Here is an 18,356-nt window from a genome sequence, read left to right as displayed (position 1 = left end):
TTTTTGAAAGAGAAAACTTGCCTGAAAAATCTGTTTGAAATATTTGAGGAAATGACAGGCAAGATAGGCAAAGAGGATTCAGTGGATGCTCTTTATTTGGATTTTCAGAAAGCTTTTGACAAGGTGCTGCACTTGAGGCTGTTTAACAAGGTAAAATCCAACGGTATTACAGGAAAGGTACTGGCTAACTGGCAGGAGGCAAAGTGTTGGAATAAAGGGGGCCCTTTCTGGTTGGCTCTGGTTTGGTGTTGGGACAGCTGCTTTTCATGTTGTTTGTCAAACATTTTGATGAAGGAACTGATGTGAAATTTGGTGAAGAAAAGGCTTTGTGATCAAGTTTGTTGGCAATATGAATATAGGTGGAGGGAAGATAGGATTGAGGAAGCAGGGTGTCTGCAGAAGATCCTAGACAGTTTGTGGGAGTGGGCAGAGAAGAGGCAGATTAAATGTTATATAGGGAAGTGCATGATCATGCACTTTGGCAGAAGGAATAAAGACATGGACTATTTTCTAAATGGGAAGCACATTTCAAATTCAGAGGTGAAAAGGGAGTTGGGAGTCTTTATGCAGGATTCCCAAAAGGTTAACTTCCCAAAGGTCACAAAGGTACGTTTATGGTGGCATCGGTCAGTCTCGAGAGACCATGGATCTGCGCCTGGAGTTTCCATGGCGCAGGTCTGGGCAGGGTTGTATGGGAGACCGGCAGCTGCCCAAGCTGCAGGCCTTACCCTCTCCATGCCACCGATGTTGTCCAAGGGAAGGGCACTAGGACCCATGCAGTTTGGCATTGGTAACGTCGCAGAGCAATGTGTTGTTAAGGGCTTTGCTCAAGGAAACAAACACGCTGCCTCAGCTGAGGCTTGAACCAGTGACCTTCAGGTTACTAGCCTAATGCCTTGCCCACTAGGCCACGCGCCAACACAAAGGTACATTTAATGTCAGAGAAATGTATACAATATACATCCTGAAATGCTTTTACTTCGCAAGCAATGCATGAAAACAGAGGAGTTTGTTGGTAATGAATTAAATGAGTAACAGTTAAATCTCATTGCAACCTATTGAATATTGAAAGCTCTGGATAAAATGGAGATGTTTCCTACAGGGGGGAACTGAAGACCAGAGAGCACAGCCTCAAAAATGAGGGATGTCAATTTAGAACAGGAATGAGGCAAACATTTCTTTAGCCACAGGGTGACGAATTTGTGGAATTCATTACCACAGACGGTTGTGCAGGCTAAGTATTTAAGGCGGAGATTGATAGGTTGTTGATTAGTCAGGGCATCAAAGGTTATAGGGAGAGTAGGGTTGAGAAAAATAATAAATCAGCCATGATGGAGTGGCAGGTAAAACTTTGGTGAGCTGATGTTCCTATGTCTTATGGTCTTATGGTTTCTTTTCTTGGAATGTGTAGATGGCAGTTGGGGACTGGAGCTTACTGGGGACTGGAGTGTGAAAGTGGAGAAGTTTGTGGGAAAGCGCAAGGACGTCAGGGAGTGGGGCAGGGCTGGAAGAGGGATTGAGTGTGTAAAATGATGGTGTTATATGGCAGAGAATTCTTCATTTTCTCTCTCTCTCTCTCTCTCTTTCTCTCTCGCTCTCTCTCTAAAACATATAAACTCAAACACCACACACACGCACACAAACACACAGGTACGGAAGAATTCGCACATATTGTGAGCAGTTTTTGGGAGCCATACATAAGTAAGAATATGTTGACATTGCAGAGGGTCCAGAAGAGGTTTATGAGAATGATCTGAATGAAAGGGTTAATGTCTAAGTATCATTTGATGGCTCTGGGTCTGTATTTGCTGGAGTTTAGAAAAATGGGGCAGGTTGGGAGGATCTAATTGAAGCTTTGATTGAGTGCTTGTGGAGAGAATGGGGAAGTCTTGGACCAGAAAGCACAGGCTCAGAATAAAGGAACATCCAGTTAGAACAGAGATGAAGAGGATATTTTTTCACCAGAGGGTGGTGAATCTGTGGAATTCATTGTCTCAGGTGGCTGTGGAGGCCAAATCATTGGTTAGATTTAAAATGGAGATTAACACACACAAAATGCTAGAGGAACTCAGCTGGTCAAACAGCATCTTTGGAAATGAATGAACAGTTGATATTTTGGGATGAGACCCTTCTTCAGGAGTGGAGATAAAGGGGAAAGGCTCCAGGATAAAAGGGTGGGGAGAGGGGAAGGAGGACTAGCTAGAAGGTGATAGGTGAAGCCAGGTGGGTGGAAAAGGTAAAATGCTGGAGAGGAAAGAATATAATAGGAGTGGAGATTGAACCATGGGAGAATGGGAAGAAGGAGGGGCACCATGTAGAGGTGATAGGCAGGTGAAGAAAAGAGGTATAAGGCCAAAGTGGGGAAGAAAAGAAGAGGGAAGGGGAAGAGAAAATAAATTACCAGAAAGAGAAATTTTTGTTCATATCATCAGCTTGGAGGCTACCTAGACGGAATATGATATGTTGCTCCTCCACTCTGAGAGTGGCCTCTTGACAGAAGAGGAGGCCATGGACCATCAGGTCCGAAAGGGAATGGGGACAAAAGTCAAAATGTTTGGTCACCAGGAAATTCCGCTTTTGGCAGAAGGAGCAGAGGTGGTCAACAAGGTGGTCCCCCAACCTATTGTCAGGTCTCACCAATATAGAGGAGGACACATTGGGAGAACCACATGCAATAGACAATCCAAACAGATTCACAGGTGAAGTGCTGCCTCACCTGGAAAGACTATTTGGGGCTTGAATGAAGGTAAGGGAGGAGGTGAAGGGACATTTCTGTCACTTGCACACATATGGGTCAGGAAGAGATTAGTGAGCAGGGAGGAATGGACAAGGGAATCATGGGGAAAATAAATCCTGCAGAAAGCAGAGTGGAATGGGGGGGGGGGGGGGGTTGGCAGTAAAGATGGGCTTGCTGGTGGGATTCCACTGAAGATGTTGTGGAGAATGATGTGTTGGATGCAGAGGCTCATAAGGTGATAGGTGAGGACAAGAACTCTATTCCTGTTAAGGCAGTGGGAAGATAGCATGAGTAAAACAGAGGTTAATAGGTTCTTGATTAGTAAGAACATGAAACATTGCAGAGAGTTGGCAGGAGAATGGGGTTGCGAGGGAAAATTAATCAGGCATATTGGAATAGTGGATCAGACGTGCGGTGCTAAAAGGCTTAATTCTGCTCCTGTGTCTTATGGTCTTAAATATAGTGTCATAATGATCTTCCCAAAAATATCTCTTTTAATTCCATGCTCTACTTACTGTGTATAATTGAATCTTCAATGCATACCAATATAACATCGAGTCCTAGGAACATAAATGCTGAATAAGAATTCTTGGGTTCTAACTTATGAAATTTCTTTTCTGAATCCACCTTCATCAACCCAAGTCAACTGCAGACTCAAAGTACACCAGCAGCTTTGTCAATCACATTTTTTTCTCTTTCAAACCATTTAAGATCTTTCCAATAATATATTGATTTTCCAAGTGCCCTGATACCAATGTCCTGGGTAATACAGGCTCTGTCACTTTCCCTCACATTGATGTCAGACTAAATGGTGAACATTTTCCCAACTTTGACAGAACATGGTGGTCATCGTTCAATATATGGAACCAGGTTGGAAGCCAAGCAAAATTTAATGTAATGGAGCACACACAAAATGCAGCATCTATGGAAAAAAGTACGGTTGACGTTTCGGGCCTAGACCCTTTGGCAGGATGTAATGAAACCACAGTCTCCAGAAAGTCCTTTTTAACTTTCCAAGATCTTGGTCAACGAGTATGAGATTTCTTGAAGTTTAACCCAATTACTGTTGTCTGAATAAAGTTCAAAGTAAATTTATTATCAGAGTACATATCTGTTGCTATATACAACCCTCAGGTTCATTTGCTTGTGGGTATGCTCAATAAATCCATAATAGAATAATAACTATAACAGAATCAATGAAAGAGCACTTGGGTGTTCAACCAGCATGCAATAGACATCAAACTGTGCAAATACAAAAATAACAAAATAGTAATAACAAATAATAAGCAATAAATATTGAGAACATGTGATGAAGAGCCCTTGAAAGTGAATCCATAGGTTGAGGGAACATTTCAAGGATGATTGAGGGGTAACAATTCTTGAAACTGGTGGTGTGAGTCTTGAGGCTCCTGTACCTGGATGGTGGTGGGGGCAGGGGGTTCCTGATGCTGGATGCTGCTTTCCTCAACAGTGTTTCACACTTTAATTTCTTAAAGTTCCTCACTCTCATAGATCATTGGTTCTCAATTCTTTCCAAAAATAATCTTATGTTTTCCACCATGGTGACAGACGCAAAGCATATATTTATTTTTCTACCATTTTTGACTTCCCCTTATAATTTTCCTGTCTTTGCATGTGAGGGGTCCATATTTACTGGAGCTAATACCTGCATTTTATATGCCACTAAATGTTTTGCAATTTGTTTTCATCTCTTAGTGGTTCTCTCTCTCCCTTGATTCCTTGACCAAATTTTATATGTTTCCAAATAAGAATATATAACATGGAAGAGTAGAACAAAGGGACTGGATTTTCAGCTGACACATCTGTAACAAACATGATGCCAAATTAAGTGAAATCTCTTCTCCCTAAATATGATCTCTATTTTACATTCTCTGTATATTAATGTGTCTTTCTAAAAGCCTCTTCGATGCCACTATGGTATCTGCTTTCACCTCTAGCTCATTCCAGGACCTACTATGCTCCATGTCAAAAATGTCCTATACATTTCCTTTAAGATTTTTCCCTCTCAGTTTAAATGTATGTCCACTGGTATTTGAAGTTTCAACCCTACGAAAAAGATACTGTCTGCTTACTCTGTCACAGTTGGTTTGTACCATGTCGTATTGACATGGGCGATCATGGTCCTTCCATAAGCATGATTATTCTTACCAAATTTTTCAAAAGAGGTGGCTTGCCATTGCCTTCTGCTGGGTCACGTCTTTACAAGATGGGTGACCCCAACAATTATCAATACTCTTCAGAGATCATCTGCATGGCGTCAGTGGTTGCATAACCTGGGCTTGTGCTGTGAACCTGTTGCTCATTACGACCAACCAGCACCTGCTCCATGGACTGGGGGGGAGGGGGCTAAGCAGTACTATACCTTGCCCAAGGGTGACATGCAGGCTAGTGGAAGGAAAGGGCACCTTACACCTCCTTTAGTAGAAATGTATCTCCACCCCGCCACTCACCAGTCCATCTATGCTTCTCATTGTCTTATAGACACCTATCAGATCTTTCCTCAGCCTCCAATACACTAGAGCAAGGGTCGGCAACCTTTACCACTGAAAGAGCCATATGGACCCGCTTCCCACAGAAAAGAAAACACTGGGAGCCACAAAACCCGTTTGACATTTCAAATGAAATAACACTGCATACAATGTTATTTTTGCCTTTATGCTATGTATAAACAAACTATAATGTGTTGCATTTATGAAATCGATGAACTCCTGCAGAGCAAACGAAATTACATTTCTGCATGCAACAAAAACATTTTGAACTCCGAAAAAAAGACGTTGGGTTGAAGGTTACTACATCGTTAGCCTACCTTGGATCAAAAAATGAAAAGAAATCACGCACTGGCAGGTGTCAGGCATTGGCAGTGGTGACATATATTAATAGCGATAAAAACACGTTGTAGTGGTGTGCTACACGCAGCGCTAAAATAATGATACGGAGTGGGTAAACTGCAGTCAAAGATAACTTTATTCGAACTACACAGCCTTGCTTTTAAGCCTCTCTCAACCTGCCCCCCCCCCCCCAGTGGGCGCGGATGCTCCAAAAGACACGTACTTACAAATCCCCGTAGGCTATCACCCTTAGCCGGAACGCTGGCAAATTGTGAGCCGGTTTGGATGTGCCAGGAAATGGGTCGCCACAACGTTTTATTTAGATTGTACAAGATCACCATAATCTTCAAATTTAGAATTACATTTCAAAATCCAAAAAAACTAACATAAAATACATTTTTATTAAATACTCATCATTTATTTTCCAGCCACAGGGAGCCGCAGCACAGAGATGAAAGAGCCGCATGTGGCTTCGGAGCCGCGGGTTGCCGACCCCTGCACTAGAGAAATCAAAGTTCAAAGTAAATTTGTTGTCAAATTAAATAGATGTTGCCACATTCTTGAGATTCATTTTTGCAGGCATTCACAAGTAGAAAATAATTCCACCAATTTTATGAAAAAATATTCAGAAGACTGACAAATAGCCATATGCAAAATAAGACAAAATATGTCATTATAAAAAAAATACTGCAAACATGAGTTTTAAGAGTCCTTGAAATTGAGTCTGTAGGTTGTAGAATCTGCTTAGAGTAGTGCTGAAGGAAGTTATCAGGGACCTGATGGTTGTAGCGTAATAAGTATTCCTAAACCTGTTTGTGTGTGACCTAAAGCTTCTGTGTTTCCTGTCCAAAGAACTGATTGTGGCCTTCAGAAAGGGTAGGATGAGGGAAACATGAACCAATCCTCTTAGAGGGATCAGAAGTGGAGAGGGTAAGAAATTTCAAGTTCCTGGTCCCAACATATCGATGCAGCTATAAAGAAGGCAAGACAGTGGCTATACTTCATTAGAAAATGAGGAGATTTGGTTTGTTACCTATGATACCTGAAAACTTCTACAGCAGTACCATGGTGAGCATTCTGACAGGCTACATCACTGCCTGGTATGTGTGTGTGGGGGGCGGGGGGGGTGGTTGCTACTGCACAGAACCAAAAGAAGCTACAGAAAGTTGTTAAATTAGTTCCATATTGGCTATTAGCCTTCAATATTATTCAAGACATCTTCAAGGAGTGGTGCCTCAGAAAGGCAGCGTCCATCATTAAGTATCCCCATTACCCAGGACATGCCCTGTTCCCATTGCTACCATTAGGATGAAGGTACAGAAGTCTGAAGACACACTCAGTGATTCAATTCATGAACAGTTTCTTCCCCTCTGCATTCGATTCCTAAATGGACACTGAACCCATGAACACTGCAGCACTTTTATTATTTCTACTTTTGCACTATTTTTAATTTAACTATTTAATATACATATATACTTACCATAATTGAGTTACTTATCTTTTTCTGTCTTGCATGTATTGCAGTGTACTGCTGCCACTATGTTAACAAATTCCACAACATATGTCCGTGATTTTAAACCTGCGTCTGATCCTGATGGTAGTAGAAGGAGGAGGGCATGTCCTGGAGGGTGAGGGTCGTTGATGATGGACGCTGCTGTCCTGTGCAGTGCTCCATATTAACGTCCATGTCAGCGGTGGGGAGAGCTTTGCTTGTGATGGACTGGGCTGTATCCACCACTTTTGTTCTGCTTCTCTATGCAGCTCAACTCCTCAAATCAAGCAGCATCCTGATAAACATCGACTGCATCATCATTCATCAGCATCATGATGTGCCATGTCACCTTGACTGCACCCTCTGCAAAGCCTCGACATCCTTCCTATAATGGAATGACCAAACCAGGAGGGGCAGAAGTAAGGTGAATGCATACAGTTTTTATCCCAGGATTGGGGAATGAAGAACTAGGTATGGAATGAGAAGAGAGAGGTTTATTAAGAACCTGAAGGGCAACTTCATTACTCAGAGAGTGATCTGCCTATAAAATGAGCTGCCAGAGGAAATGGTTGAGGCAGGTACATTGACAGCGTTCAAAATACACTTTGGCAGGTACATGGATAGGAAATGTTTCGAGCGGTATAAGCCAAATGCGGGCAATTGAGATGGCAAGCAATACACACGAAATGCTGGAGGAACTCAGCAGGTCAGGCAGCATCTCTGGAAATGAGTCAACAGTTAATGTTTCAGGCCAAGACCTTTCATCAGAATTGGAATGGAAGGGGGAAGATGCCAGAATAAGAAGGTGGGGGAAGCAGAAGAAGTATAAGCTGGAATGTGAAGTCAGAAGGAAGCAGAGAGGTGATTGGTGATTAAGTTAAAGTGCTGAAGAAGTAAGAATCTGATTTGAAAGAAGAGTGATTCATTGGAGAAAGGGAAGGGCAAGGTAATGGGCAAGCGAGGAGAAGAGTCTATTGAATGTGTATTATATAAGTTACAAGAGACCCCGGACAGCTGAATTCTCAGGTACGTAAACCTAAACTTTAAAATTCTCTCTATCTCTCTCAAGGTGTACTTCCAAGATGGTGGCATGACGCAGCTTGCAGTGGCCACTCCGGAGCTGATTATCTGTTATTTGTGAAGTGGGGTGCCGTGCGCAATCATAATCAATTGAAAACGGACGTGGGAGCATAGAGAAACATCGGGAAATCTCCAGGAAGACCTCCTTCGTTCCTGCTGCTGCTGTGAGGTCCGGGACTCTGCTGGGAAGAACAGGCCCCCAGTCCTCTGGGTCACATTGTCGATGGCCATTGGTGGGGCCATCTTAATACACTCGGCAGAGGATGGTACTCGGAGAAGCTGTTCCGGAGGGGATGGTCGTCAGCTTGGAGGTTCGACTGACTTGGAGTCCGCTGCGGTCAGGTCGCTTTTGGTGTGTGCTGCGTGTGGGCTGAGTCGGGCGGTGCCGTGGAAGTCCATAGCGGAGGTATTCCCTTCTGCCACCGGCGTGGGATGGCGAGTCTGTTGGGACTCTGGGCACTTGTGGAAACTGTGTGGTGATTTCTTTTGAACTTATAGTCCTTTAACATCTTTGGACTATTTTTACTGTGCCCATAGTGTGTTTTTTCATCAATTATACTATTGTTTGCACTGTTGTAACTATATGTTGTAACTATGCGGTTTTGTGCAGGTCTTGTAGCTTTAGTTTTTGGTCTTGTTTGTCTGGTGGATTGGGAGCTCCTTTCCAGGGAACACGCTAAGACGGTAGTGTGATATTAATACGCAGCAGCCTCTCCATACTCTGGATTGGGGATTGCCAAACGTTATGTGGATTTTCTAGTGTGGTCTGTTTTGTCATATGCTTTTGTGATATCATTCTGGAGGAACATTGTCTCATTTTTTAACTGCATTGCATTTGTGGTTTCTAAATGACAATAAACTGAATCTGAATCTGAAGAACATGAATTATAAGGAAAGATTGAATAGGTTAAGACTTTATTCCTTGCACTGTAGACAACTGAGGGGAGATTTGATAGAGGTCCACAAAATTATGAGGGGTATAGATAGGGTAAATGCAAGCAGGCTTTTTCCAGTGATGTTAAGTGGGGCTACAACCAGAGGTCATGGGTTAAGGATGAAAGATAAAAAGTTTAAGGGAAACATGAGGGGGAACTACTTTACTCAGAGGGTCATGCGAGTGTGGAATGAGCTGTCAGCACAAGTGCTGTCTGCAAGCTAGATTTCAACATTTGAGAGAAGTTTGGATAAGTACATGGATAGTAGGGATATGGAGGGCTGTGGTCCTGGTGCAGGTCGATGGGAGGAGGCTGGTTAAATGGTTTTGGCAAGGAATAAATGAGCCAAAGGGCCTGTTGCTGTGCTCTACTTCTCCATGACTCTAAGTTAAGGGGTAGAAAAGGCGGAAAGAGAAAGGGGAAGGGAAAGTGAAGGGTGAAGTCAAAGGAAAGAAAATGGGACAGGGAAGAAGAAAGAGAATGGAGAAAGGTCAGGAAAGGGGATGGGGAAGAGGCGGTGAATGGAGAGAGAAGGGGAAGGGAGGGGAGGGGAAAGGGAAAGGAAAGGATGGCCCATTTATATTAACTCCTGTTTTTCATGTCAAATTTTGTTTGCTGATGATAAGGGGGGAAAGATAAAGCAAAGGAGAAGGGGAATTGGAAAAGAAGGAAAGTGGAAGGAAAAAAGGGAAAGGGATGGAGAAGCGGAAAGAAAGGGGAAGTAGAAAGCGAAGGGGAAATAAAAGGGATGGGTAAGGATAGGAATTGGAAGGAAAGAAAAGGGTGTGGGTAAGAGGAATAGAGAAGGAAGGGGAAGAGATGGGGAAGGGATGTTGAAAGGATCAGGAAAAGGAAGAGGAAATGATGCGGAAGGGATGAGGAAAGGATAAGAAAGGGATGAGGAAAGGATGAGCAAGGGACCAGGAAGCAGAAGGGGTGGGGAAGGGGTGGGAAAGGATGAGGAGGATAGGGAAGGAATCGGGAAGGGGAAGGATTGGAAAAGTGATGGAGAAGAGATGGGGAAGTACCTTAGGGACAGGGGTGGCAAGTGTATGGCATTCATGTACAACAGCGCACACAAAACTTTTGTTGGCATGCAGCACGCAGTTCTGCCCCTCGACTCTTTAAACCCCACTCAGAATAAAGAGGTACATAATGATTATCTTTCATGCTAAATGAAACTGTGAGAAATATTCTTCATCCTGAGAGCAGTGATGTGTTTTCAGAGGAAATGACTCTCACCAGCTTTTGCACCAATTAGACATTTGCGAGAACCCATGACATTGGATGATATGTTTTGAAATCCTCACAGACCTGGTCTACATATGAGTATTTGGATAGTAAATGGTTACAATAACACTGCCATGTAGAAATGATGCTGATTTCCAGTTGTCTTTTTAAAAGATTAATATTAATAATTTTTGAACAGGTTTGCTAAAATGCTTCATTTATTCCAATCTGTCTATGTTGCACTTTTTTAAAATAGTAAAATTATGGAAACACAGAAATAAGCAACAGGACTCATCTTTTTTTAAAAAAAAAGAAGTTCATTATTATTTTTACTAATTCATTAATCAATAATAATCTCTGTTCAGAATTATTATGGTATGTGAGAGAATATTTTGGAAGATTACCTGCAGTATGGGCACATGCTCCCAAAAGGGTTGACCATGCTGCTTTAAGTCTTTCCCTTCATTAAAGTTTTTGTTATTATCTAGTCCTCAGTTATCATAATCCAAATATGAATTCAAGTTCATGTTCAATAGTCATGCAACCATTCATGAATACCCATGAATACAGCCAAATGAAACGGCTTTAATCCGGGGCCAAGGTGCAAAACATAGCACCAACAGTCATACACAACATAAAAAAACATATAACACATTCAAGATACCAAGTACATATAAGATAGCAGTAAAATACAGTCACACAAAAAACATATAGTCCAAGTCCCTGAGTCCATGAATGGTGCAGACTTCAGCTAATTACAATATAACCAGAACTGGGGGGTAGCAGCATGGACATTGCACCACACCCACCTCCTGCACACCAGCGGAGTGCTTGATTCCGATGCCTTCTCCGGGTGACACCATGGTTTGAGGCCACGAGGCTTCCCCACCGTTAACTAATAAACCAATGAATGGGACTTGCAGCAACCCATACCGACGCCCAGCAGGGTCTTATATTCACAAGAAGAGCAACTAAACCAATCAGCCATCTGACCCAGTCTAGATAGAAAAATACCACACTGCTGCAAAATGTGAGGCTCTTCAGGTTAGGTTTATTTGCCACCTGTGCCTTGAAACATTGAAACATACAGCGAAATGCATTCTTTGCATCAGCGACCAACGCAGTCCAAGTGTGTGCGATGGAGGGCCCGCAGGTGTTCCCGTACTTCCAGTGCCGTCGTAACACGCCCACAACTCTCTAGCCCTAAGCATATCTCTTTGGAATGTAGGAGGAAACCCATGCAGTCACAGGGAGAACATACAAACTCCTAACAGGCAGCGGAGGGAATTGAGCCCGGGTCACCTGTACTATAAAGCGCAGTGGTTAGCACAACACTAAGCATAATTAGGTGGGTTGCTGGGTGGTGAAGCTCACTGGACCAGAAGGGTCTGTTCCACATTGTATCTTTAAATAAAAATCTCTGCTTTTAATCTGCATCACTTTCCCATTATGCAGTTCTTGCTGACTTGCTTTATCTCTTAGTCCAGGCTTCTCCCATTCTAATATTCCTATCCTTGGGTGTCCTATCAAACAAATAACCATGGAATTGAGACATACAGTACAATGTGCTGACTCAGCCAAGATGACCCTCTTGAAGGCGGGGTTGAGGAACGATGGAGGTTCTGCTTCATTTGAAAGTCTGCCTCAGTATAAGGATTTGACCATTTAAGTTTGGGCTGAGGAAGAATTTCTTCAGAGGCCTGCCAGTCTTTGGAGCTGTTTGTCACAGAAGGCTTTGGATTGAAAATATTCAAGGTTATGTTAAACAGACTTCTGGTCCCCAATTCCAAGGACATATTATTAGGGTTGGTGAGTTGTAGGCAAGCTGTGATGGTGCTTGAAAAGTGACAACCCTTGTGGGCTACACCCAGCACAACCTTCACTGATTTGGTTTGATACAAACAATGTATTTCACTGGATGATTTGGTGTACAACTGACAAATAAGGTTAACTTTTATCTTTATGGATAGGGAAGTCCTAAATGTGAACTTGAGGCCAATGTTAATTTAGCTGTGTTTTTACAAAATGGCAAAGCTGATTTAGGCATCCATGTCTTGCCCCAGCTCCTATGTTCATAAGACCAAAAGACACAGGAGCAGAATTAGTCTATTCAGCCCATTAAGTCTGTTCCACAATGTCACCATAGCTAATTTATTATCACTATCAACTCCACTCTCCTACCTTCTCCCTGTAGACTTTGACATTCTTACTCGTACTAATCAAGAATTTATAGATTCCAGCATTCATCACCCATTGAATAAAATCATGCTCCAACAAACACTGATTAAATCAAACCACATTGCAATGTCTCTGTGAATAATTTGTATTCCTTGACCTTAATACCATGCAACTGTATCTTTCCATCTTTTACTTACGAAGACTTTAAGCTTCATTTCATTATAAGGCTGTGTCCAGAAATATGTTATAATTCTAATCCTCCTAAGTTCAGTATATCTTCAAAAGCATGTCTTGTTGCAATTGGCTGGGTTAATCTAAGAAACCAAAGACATAGGAGCAGAATTAGGCCAGTCAGCCCATTGAGTCTTCTCCGCCATTCCATCATAGTTGATTTATTTTCCCTTCCAACCCTATTTTCCTGCCTTTTCCCTGTAACGCTTGACACTCTTACTAATCAAGAACCTATCAATATCTCTTTAAATATGCCCATTGACTTAACCTCCAAGCTATCTGTGGTCCTAGATCAACTCACTATAGGAAACATTCTCTCCATGTCCATCTTTCAATATTTGAAAGGTTTCAATGTGGTACCCCCTCTAAACTCTTCTAAATTCAAGCGAGTCCATGCCCAGAGCCAACAAACACTCCTCACCACTAAGAAACCAACCAGAAAAGGCTCTCATTATTCACACTCATTGCCTTCTGCTGGTTGCCCAATCTCCTATACATACTGGTATCTTTACTGCAATACCATGGGCTCATATCTTGTTAAGCAACTTCACGTGCAACACCTTCATGCAGGCCTTCTGAAAATCCAAGTAAACAACATCCACACGGTTGTCTATCTTGCCTATTATTTCTTCAAAGAATTCCAACAGATATGTTGGACAAGATTTTCCCTTAAGAAATTCATGCTGACTTTGGCCTTTTCTTATCATGTGCCTCCATTTACCTCGAAATCTCATCCTCAATGATAAACTCCAACATCTTCCAACTACTGAAGTTAGGCTAACTGACCTATAATTTACTTTCTTTTGCCTCCATCCCTTCTTAAAGAGTGGTATGGCATTTGCAATTTTCGGATACTTCAGAACCATTCCAGAATCTAGTGGTTCTTCAAAGTTCATCACTATTGCCTCTATAATCCCTTCAACAAACACTTTCAGATCACAATCTCTTCAGCTACCTTTCAGAACCTTGGGGTGTAGTCTATTTGGTCCAGGTAACTGCGCTACATTCAAACCTTCTATTTTCCCAAGCATCTTCTTCTTAGTAAAAGCAAAAAACACTCACTACTGCTACCTGACACTCTCAAATTTCTGGCATACTGCTAATGTCTTCTTTGGTGAATCTACATCTCATCTTTTTTTCTCCAGTCCTGCTGAAGGAAATCGGCCTGAAATGTCAACTGTACTCTTTTCCATAGATGCTGCTTGGCCTGCTGAGTTCCTCCAACACTTTGTGTGTATTGCTTGGATTTCCAGCAACTCCAGATTTTCTCTTGTTCAAAATACTTGAATCTCATCCATTTCTTCTGACTCTGTGTGATCAAGAAGATCCCATTTTGATGTGGTAATTGCTACAAAGGTAAAATTCACATTTTCATACTTCATTGGCCAAACAGAATTGTTCAGTGAAAGTATTAAATTCCTCTGACATTTCTTTGACCCCCATTACTTCCTGTCCAGCATCATTTTCCAGCAATATGATATCTACTCTTTCCTCCCTTTTACTAGTTATATATTTGAAAAAAACTTTTGGTATCTTATTTCATATTATTGGCTATCTTCCCTTCATTTTTCATTTCTTTCCTTGTAGAATAAGCTGTAAACTCAGCCAGCTCCGTCATGGACACTAGCCTCCCCAGCAACCAGGACACCTTCAAAGGCAATGCCTCAAAAAGGTGGGATCCATAATTAAAGACTGCCTGTAGCGGTGTGCTACACGCAGCGCTAAAATTACGACACGGAGTCGGTAACTGCAGTCGAAGGAAAAAAACTTTATTCGAAAACTTCAGCCTCACTTTTAAGCCTCTGTCAACTGGCCCCCCATGGCGTAGAGGCTCCAAAGCTCTGTGCTCGCAAACCCCCGTAGGCTATCTAATTGTGAGTCGGTTCGGATACGCTAGGAAATGGGGCGCCACATAACCCCCCCCCCCCAGAACCGGCGATACACCCCCCAATGTCCACAGCCTGGGCCAGAACCTGCTTGGGAGGTCGGCCTCTGCGCCGAGGCACCGGAAACTCGGCCGGTTGCACCAGGTCCACATGGGCCGGCTTGAGGCGGTCCACTGTGAAAACCTCCTCCTTCCCCCCAACGTCCAGCACGAACGTGGACCCGTTGTTCCGGAGCACCATAAACGGCCCCTCGTATGGCCGCTGCAGCGGTGGCTGATGCCCGCCCCTTCGTACAAACACAAACTTACAGTTCCGTAGGTCTTTGGGTACGCAGGTCGGGTGCCGCCCATGCTGTGAAGTGGGTATGGGGGCCAGGTTACCGAGCTTCTCGCGAAGTCTGCCCAGGACTGCTGCGGGTTCTTCCTCTTGCCCCCTTGGGGCTGGTAGGAACTCCCCAGGGACGACCAGGGGCACGCCGTATACCAACTCGGCTGACGAGGCGTGCAGGTCGTCCTTGGGCGCTGTGCGGATGCCGAGTAGGACCCAGGGAAGCTCGTCCGCCCAGTTGGCTCCTCGCAGGCGGGCCATGAGGGCCGACTTCAGGTGACGGTGGAAACGCTCCACTAGCCCGTTCGACTGTGGGTGGTAGGCAGTTGTGTGGTGCAGCTGAGTCCCCAAGAGGCTGGCCATAGCTGACCACCGGCTGGAGGTGAACTGGGCGCCTCTGTCGGAGGTAATGTGGGCTGGTACACCAAAGCGAGATATCCAGGTGGCGATCAGGGCTCGGGCGCAAGATTCGGAGGTGGTGTCGGTGAGCGGGACCGCCTCTGGCCATCTTGTGAACCGGTCCACGATAGTCAGGAGGTAACGCGCTCCGCGCGACACTGGCAGGGGGCCCACGATATCCACATGAATGTGGTCGAAACGCCGGTGAGCGGGATGGAACTGCTGCGGTGGGGCTTTGGTGTGCCGCTGCACCTTGGCCGTCTGGCAGTGCATGCACGTTCTGGCCCATTCACTGACCTGTTTGCGGAGTCCGTGCCAAACGAACCTGCTGGAAACCATCCGGACAGTTGTCCGGATGGAGGGATGCGCCAAGTTATGAATGGAGTCGAAAACGCGGCTCCGCCAGGCTGTCGGGACGACGGGACGGGGCTGGCCGGTGGTGACGTCACAGAGTAGGGTCCTCTCACCCGGGCCCACGGGGAGGTCCTGGAGCTGCAGACCAGAGACTGTGGTCCTGTAACTCGGAATCTCCTCATCCGCCTGCTGTGCCTCTGCCAGCGCCTCAAAGTCTACCCCTGGGGAAAGGGCATGAACGGTAGGGCGAGAGAGCGCATCCGCCACGACATTGTCCTTACCCGAGACGTGCCAGACATCCGTCGTGTATTCAGAGATGTAGGACAGGTGGCGTTGCTGGCGGGATGACCAGGAGTCGGATGCTTTCGTAAACGCAAAGGTAAGCGGTTTGTGGTCCGTGAACGCGGTGAAGGGCCGACCTTCTAGGAAGTACCTGAAATGCCGGATTGCCAGGTAGAGCACCAACAGTTCCCGGTCGAAAGCACTGTACTTAAGCTCGGGTGGTCGCAGGTGTTTGCTGAAAAATGCCAGGGGTTGCCAGCGACCTGCGATGAGTTGCTCCAGCACCCCACCGACTGCCGTGTTTGATGCGTCCACTGTGAGGGCGGTAGGGGTGTCCATTCTGGGATGTACTAGCATTGCGGCGTCAGCCAAAGCTTCCTTCGTTTGAACGAAAGCGGCGGCGGACTCCTCGTCCCAGGTAATGTCCTTGCTCGGACTCGACATCAGGGCGAACAGGGGGCGCATGATCCAGGCAGCTGAAGGGAGGAAGCGGCGGTAGAAATTGACCATACCTACGAATTCCTGAAGGCCTTTGATCGTGGTGGGTCGGGGGAAGTGGCGGACCGCATCTACCTTAGCGGGCAGAGGGGTTGCCCCGTCTTTAGTAATTCTGTGGCCCAGGAAGTCAATGGTATCGAGTCCGAACTGGCATTTGGCAGGGTTGATTGTAAGACCGTACTCACTCAGTCGGGCGCAGAGTTGACGGAGGTGGGACAGATGCTCCTGACGACTGCCGCTGGGTATGAGGATGTCATCCAAATAGATGAACGCGAAGTCCAGGTCCCGTCCCACCGCGTCCATTAACCGCTGGAACGTCTGTGCGGCATTCTTCAGGCCGAACGGCATGCGGAGGAACTCGAAAAGGCCAAACGGGGTGATGAGAGCCGTTTTGGGGACGTCGTCAGGATGCATCGGGATTTGATGGTATCCCCGGACGAGATCTACCTTGGAGAAGATCCGTGCGCCGTGCAGGTTTGCCGCAAAGTCCTGAATGTGCGGCACAGGGTAGCGGTCCGGTGTGGTAGCCTCGTTCAGCCGGCGGTAGTCGCCGCACAGTCTCCAGCCTCCCGTCGCTTTGGGCACCATGTGCAGGGGGGAAGCCCATGGGCTGTCGGACCGCCGGATGATCCCCAATTCCTCCATCCTCTGGAACTCCTCCTTCGCCAGTCGGAGCTTGTCCGGGGGAAGCCGCCGAGCACAGGCATGGAGGGGTGGTCCCTGGGTCGGGATGTGGTGCTGTACGCCGTGCCTGGGCATGGCTGCTGTGAACTGCGGTGCCAGAACCGATGAGAACTCCGCCAGGACCCTGGTGAAGTCGTTGTCGGACAGCGTGATGGAGCCGAGGTGAGGGGCCGGCAACTGGGCTGCACCCAGGGAGAACGTCTGAAAGGTCTCGGCGTGTACCAGTCTCTTCCTGGGCAGGTCAACCAGCAGGCTGTGAGCCCGCAAAAAATCCGCACCCAGAAGCGGTTGGGCTACGGCGGCCAGTGTGAAGTCCCACGTGAACTGGCTGGAGCCGAACAGTAGCTGCACCTGGCGGGTGCCATAGGTCCTTACTGTGTTACCATACACGGCCCTCAGGGTGGGACCCGGTGCCCTGCTGCGGGTGTCGTAACTCGTTGGAGGTAAAACGCTGATCTCAGCCCCAGTATCGACCAAAAACCGGCGTCCCGACCTTCTGTCCCACACATACAGGAGGCTATCCCGATGGCCAGCCGCCGTAGCCATCAGCGGCGGCTGGCCCTGGCGTTTCCCGGGAACTTGCAGGGCGGGCGACAACGGCGGGCTTCTGCGCCCCACCACTGATGGTAGAAGCACCAGTGTTCATTGGGCCGGGGGTTGGCAGGCTCTGCGGCCGGGCCTGGACTGGTTTGCTGCTGGGAGCGTGGCTGGGAGATCCGTGCAATGGACGCCCCGCTCACCTTTTTGGCGTTCCACAGCAAGTCCGCCCGGGCTGCCACCTTCCGGGGGTCACTGAAATCTGCGTCGGACAGCAGCAGATGTATGTCCTCGGGCAGCTGCTCCAGGAATGCCTGCTCAAACATGAGGCAGGGTGTGTGTCCGTCGGCCAAAGACAACATCTCATTCATTAAAGCCGATGGAGGTCTGTCGCCCAAGCCATCCAGGTGCAGTAAACGGGCAGCCCGCTCGCGCCGTGAGAGTCCGAAAGTCCTGAGGAGCAGGGCTTTGAATTCCGTGTACTTGCCGTCTGCCGGGGGCGACTGTACGAACTCCGCGACCTGGGCCGCTGTGTCCTGGTCGAGGGAGCTCACCACGTACTAGTAGCGGGTGTCTTCTGAGGTGATCTGGCGAACGTGGAATTGGGCTTCGGCTTGCTGGAACCGTAGGTCCGGGCGCTGTGTCCAGAAACCCGGC

The 18,356-nt window shown here is 46.2% G+C and overlaps 1 protein-coding gene across 1 annotated transcript in view; it reads right to left on the bottom strand.

The window, feature by feature from the left end:
• LOC132405257 (uncharacterized) overlaps positions 1 to 17,247 on the bottom strand; it is a 178,600-nt gene extending 161,353 nt beyond the window's left edge. The window contains exon 1 of the mRNA XM_059989941.1: positions 16,916 to 17,247. Within this exon, the coding sequence (XP_059845924.1) occupies positions 16,916 to 17,237 (322 nt within the window). The 5' untranslated portion in view covers positions 17,238 to 17,247. The remainder of the gene's footprint in view (positions 1 to 16,915) is intronic.
• Positions 17,248 to 18,356: the final 1,109 nt, after the last annotated feature.

The sequence above is a fragment of the Hypanus sabinus genome, chromosome 15 (genome assembly GCF_030144855.1).
Source record: "Hypanus sabinus isolate sHypSab1 chromosome 15, sHypSab1.hap1, whole genome shotgun sequence".
NCBI lineage: Eukaryota > Metazoa > Chordata > Chondrichthyes > Myliobatiformes > Dasyatidae > Hypanus > Hypanus sabinus.
Note: the sequence above shows the minus strand (reverse complement) of the source record. Positions and strands in the feature narration are given on the sequence as shown.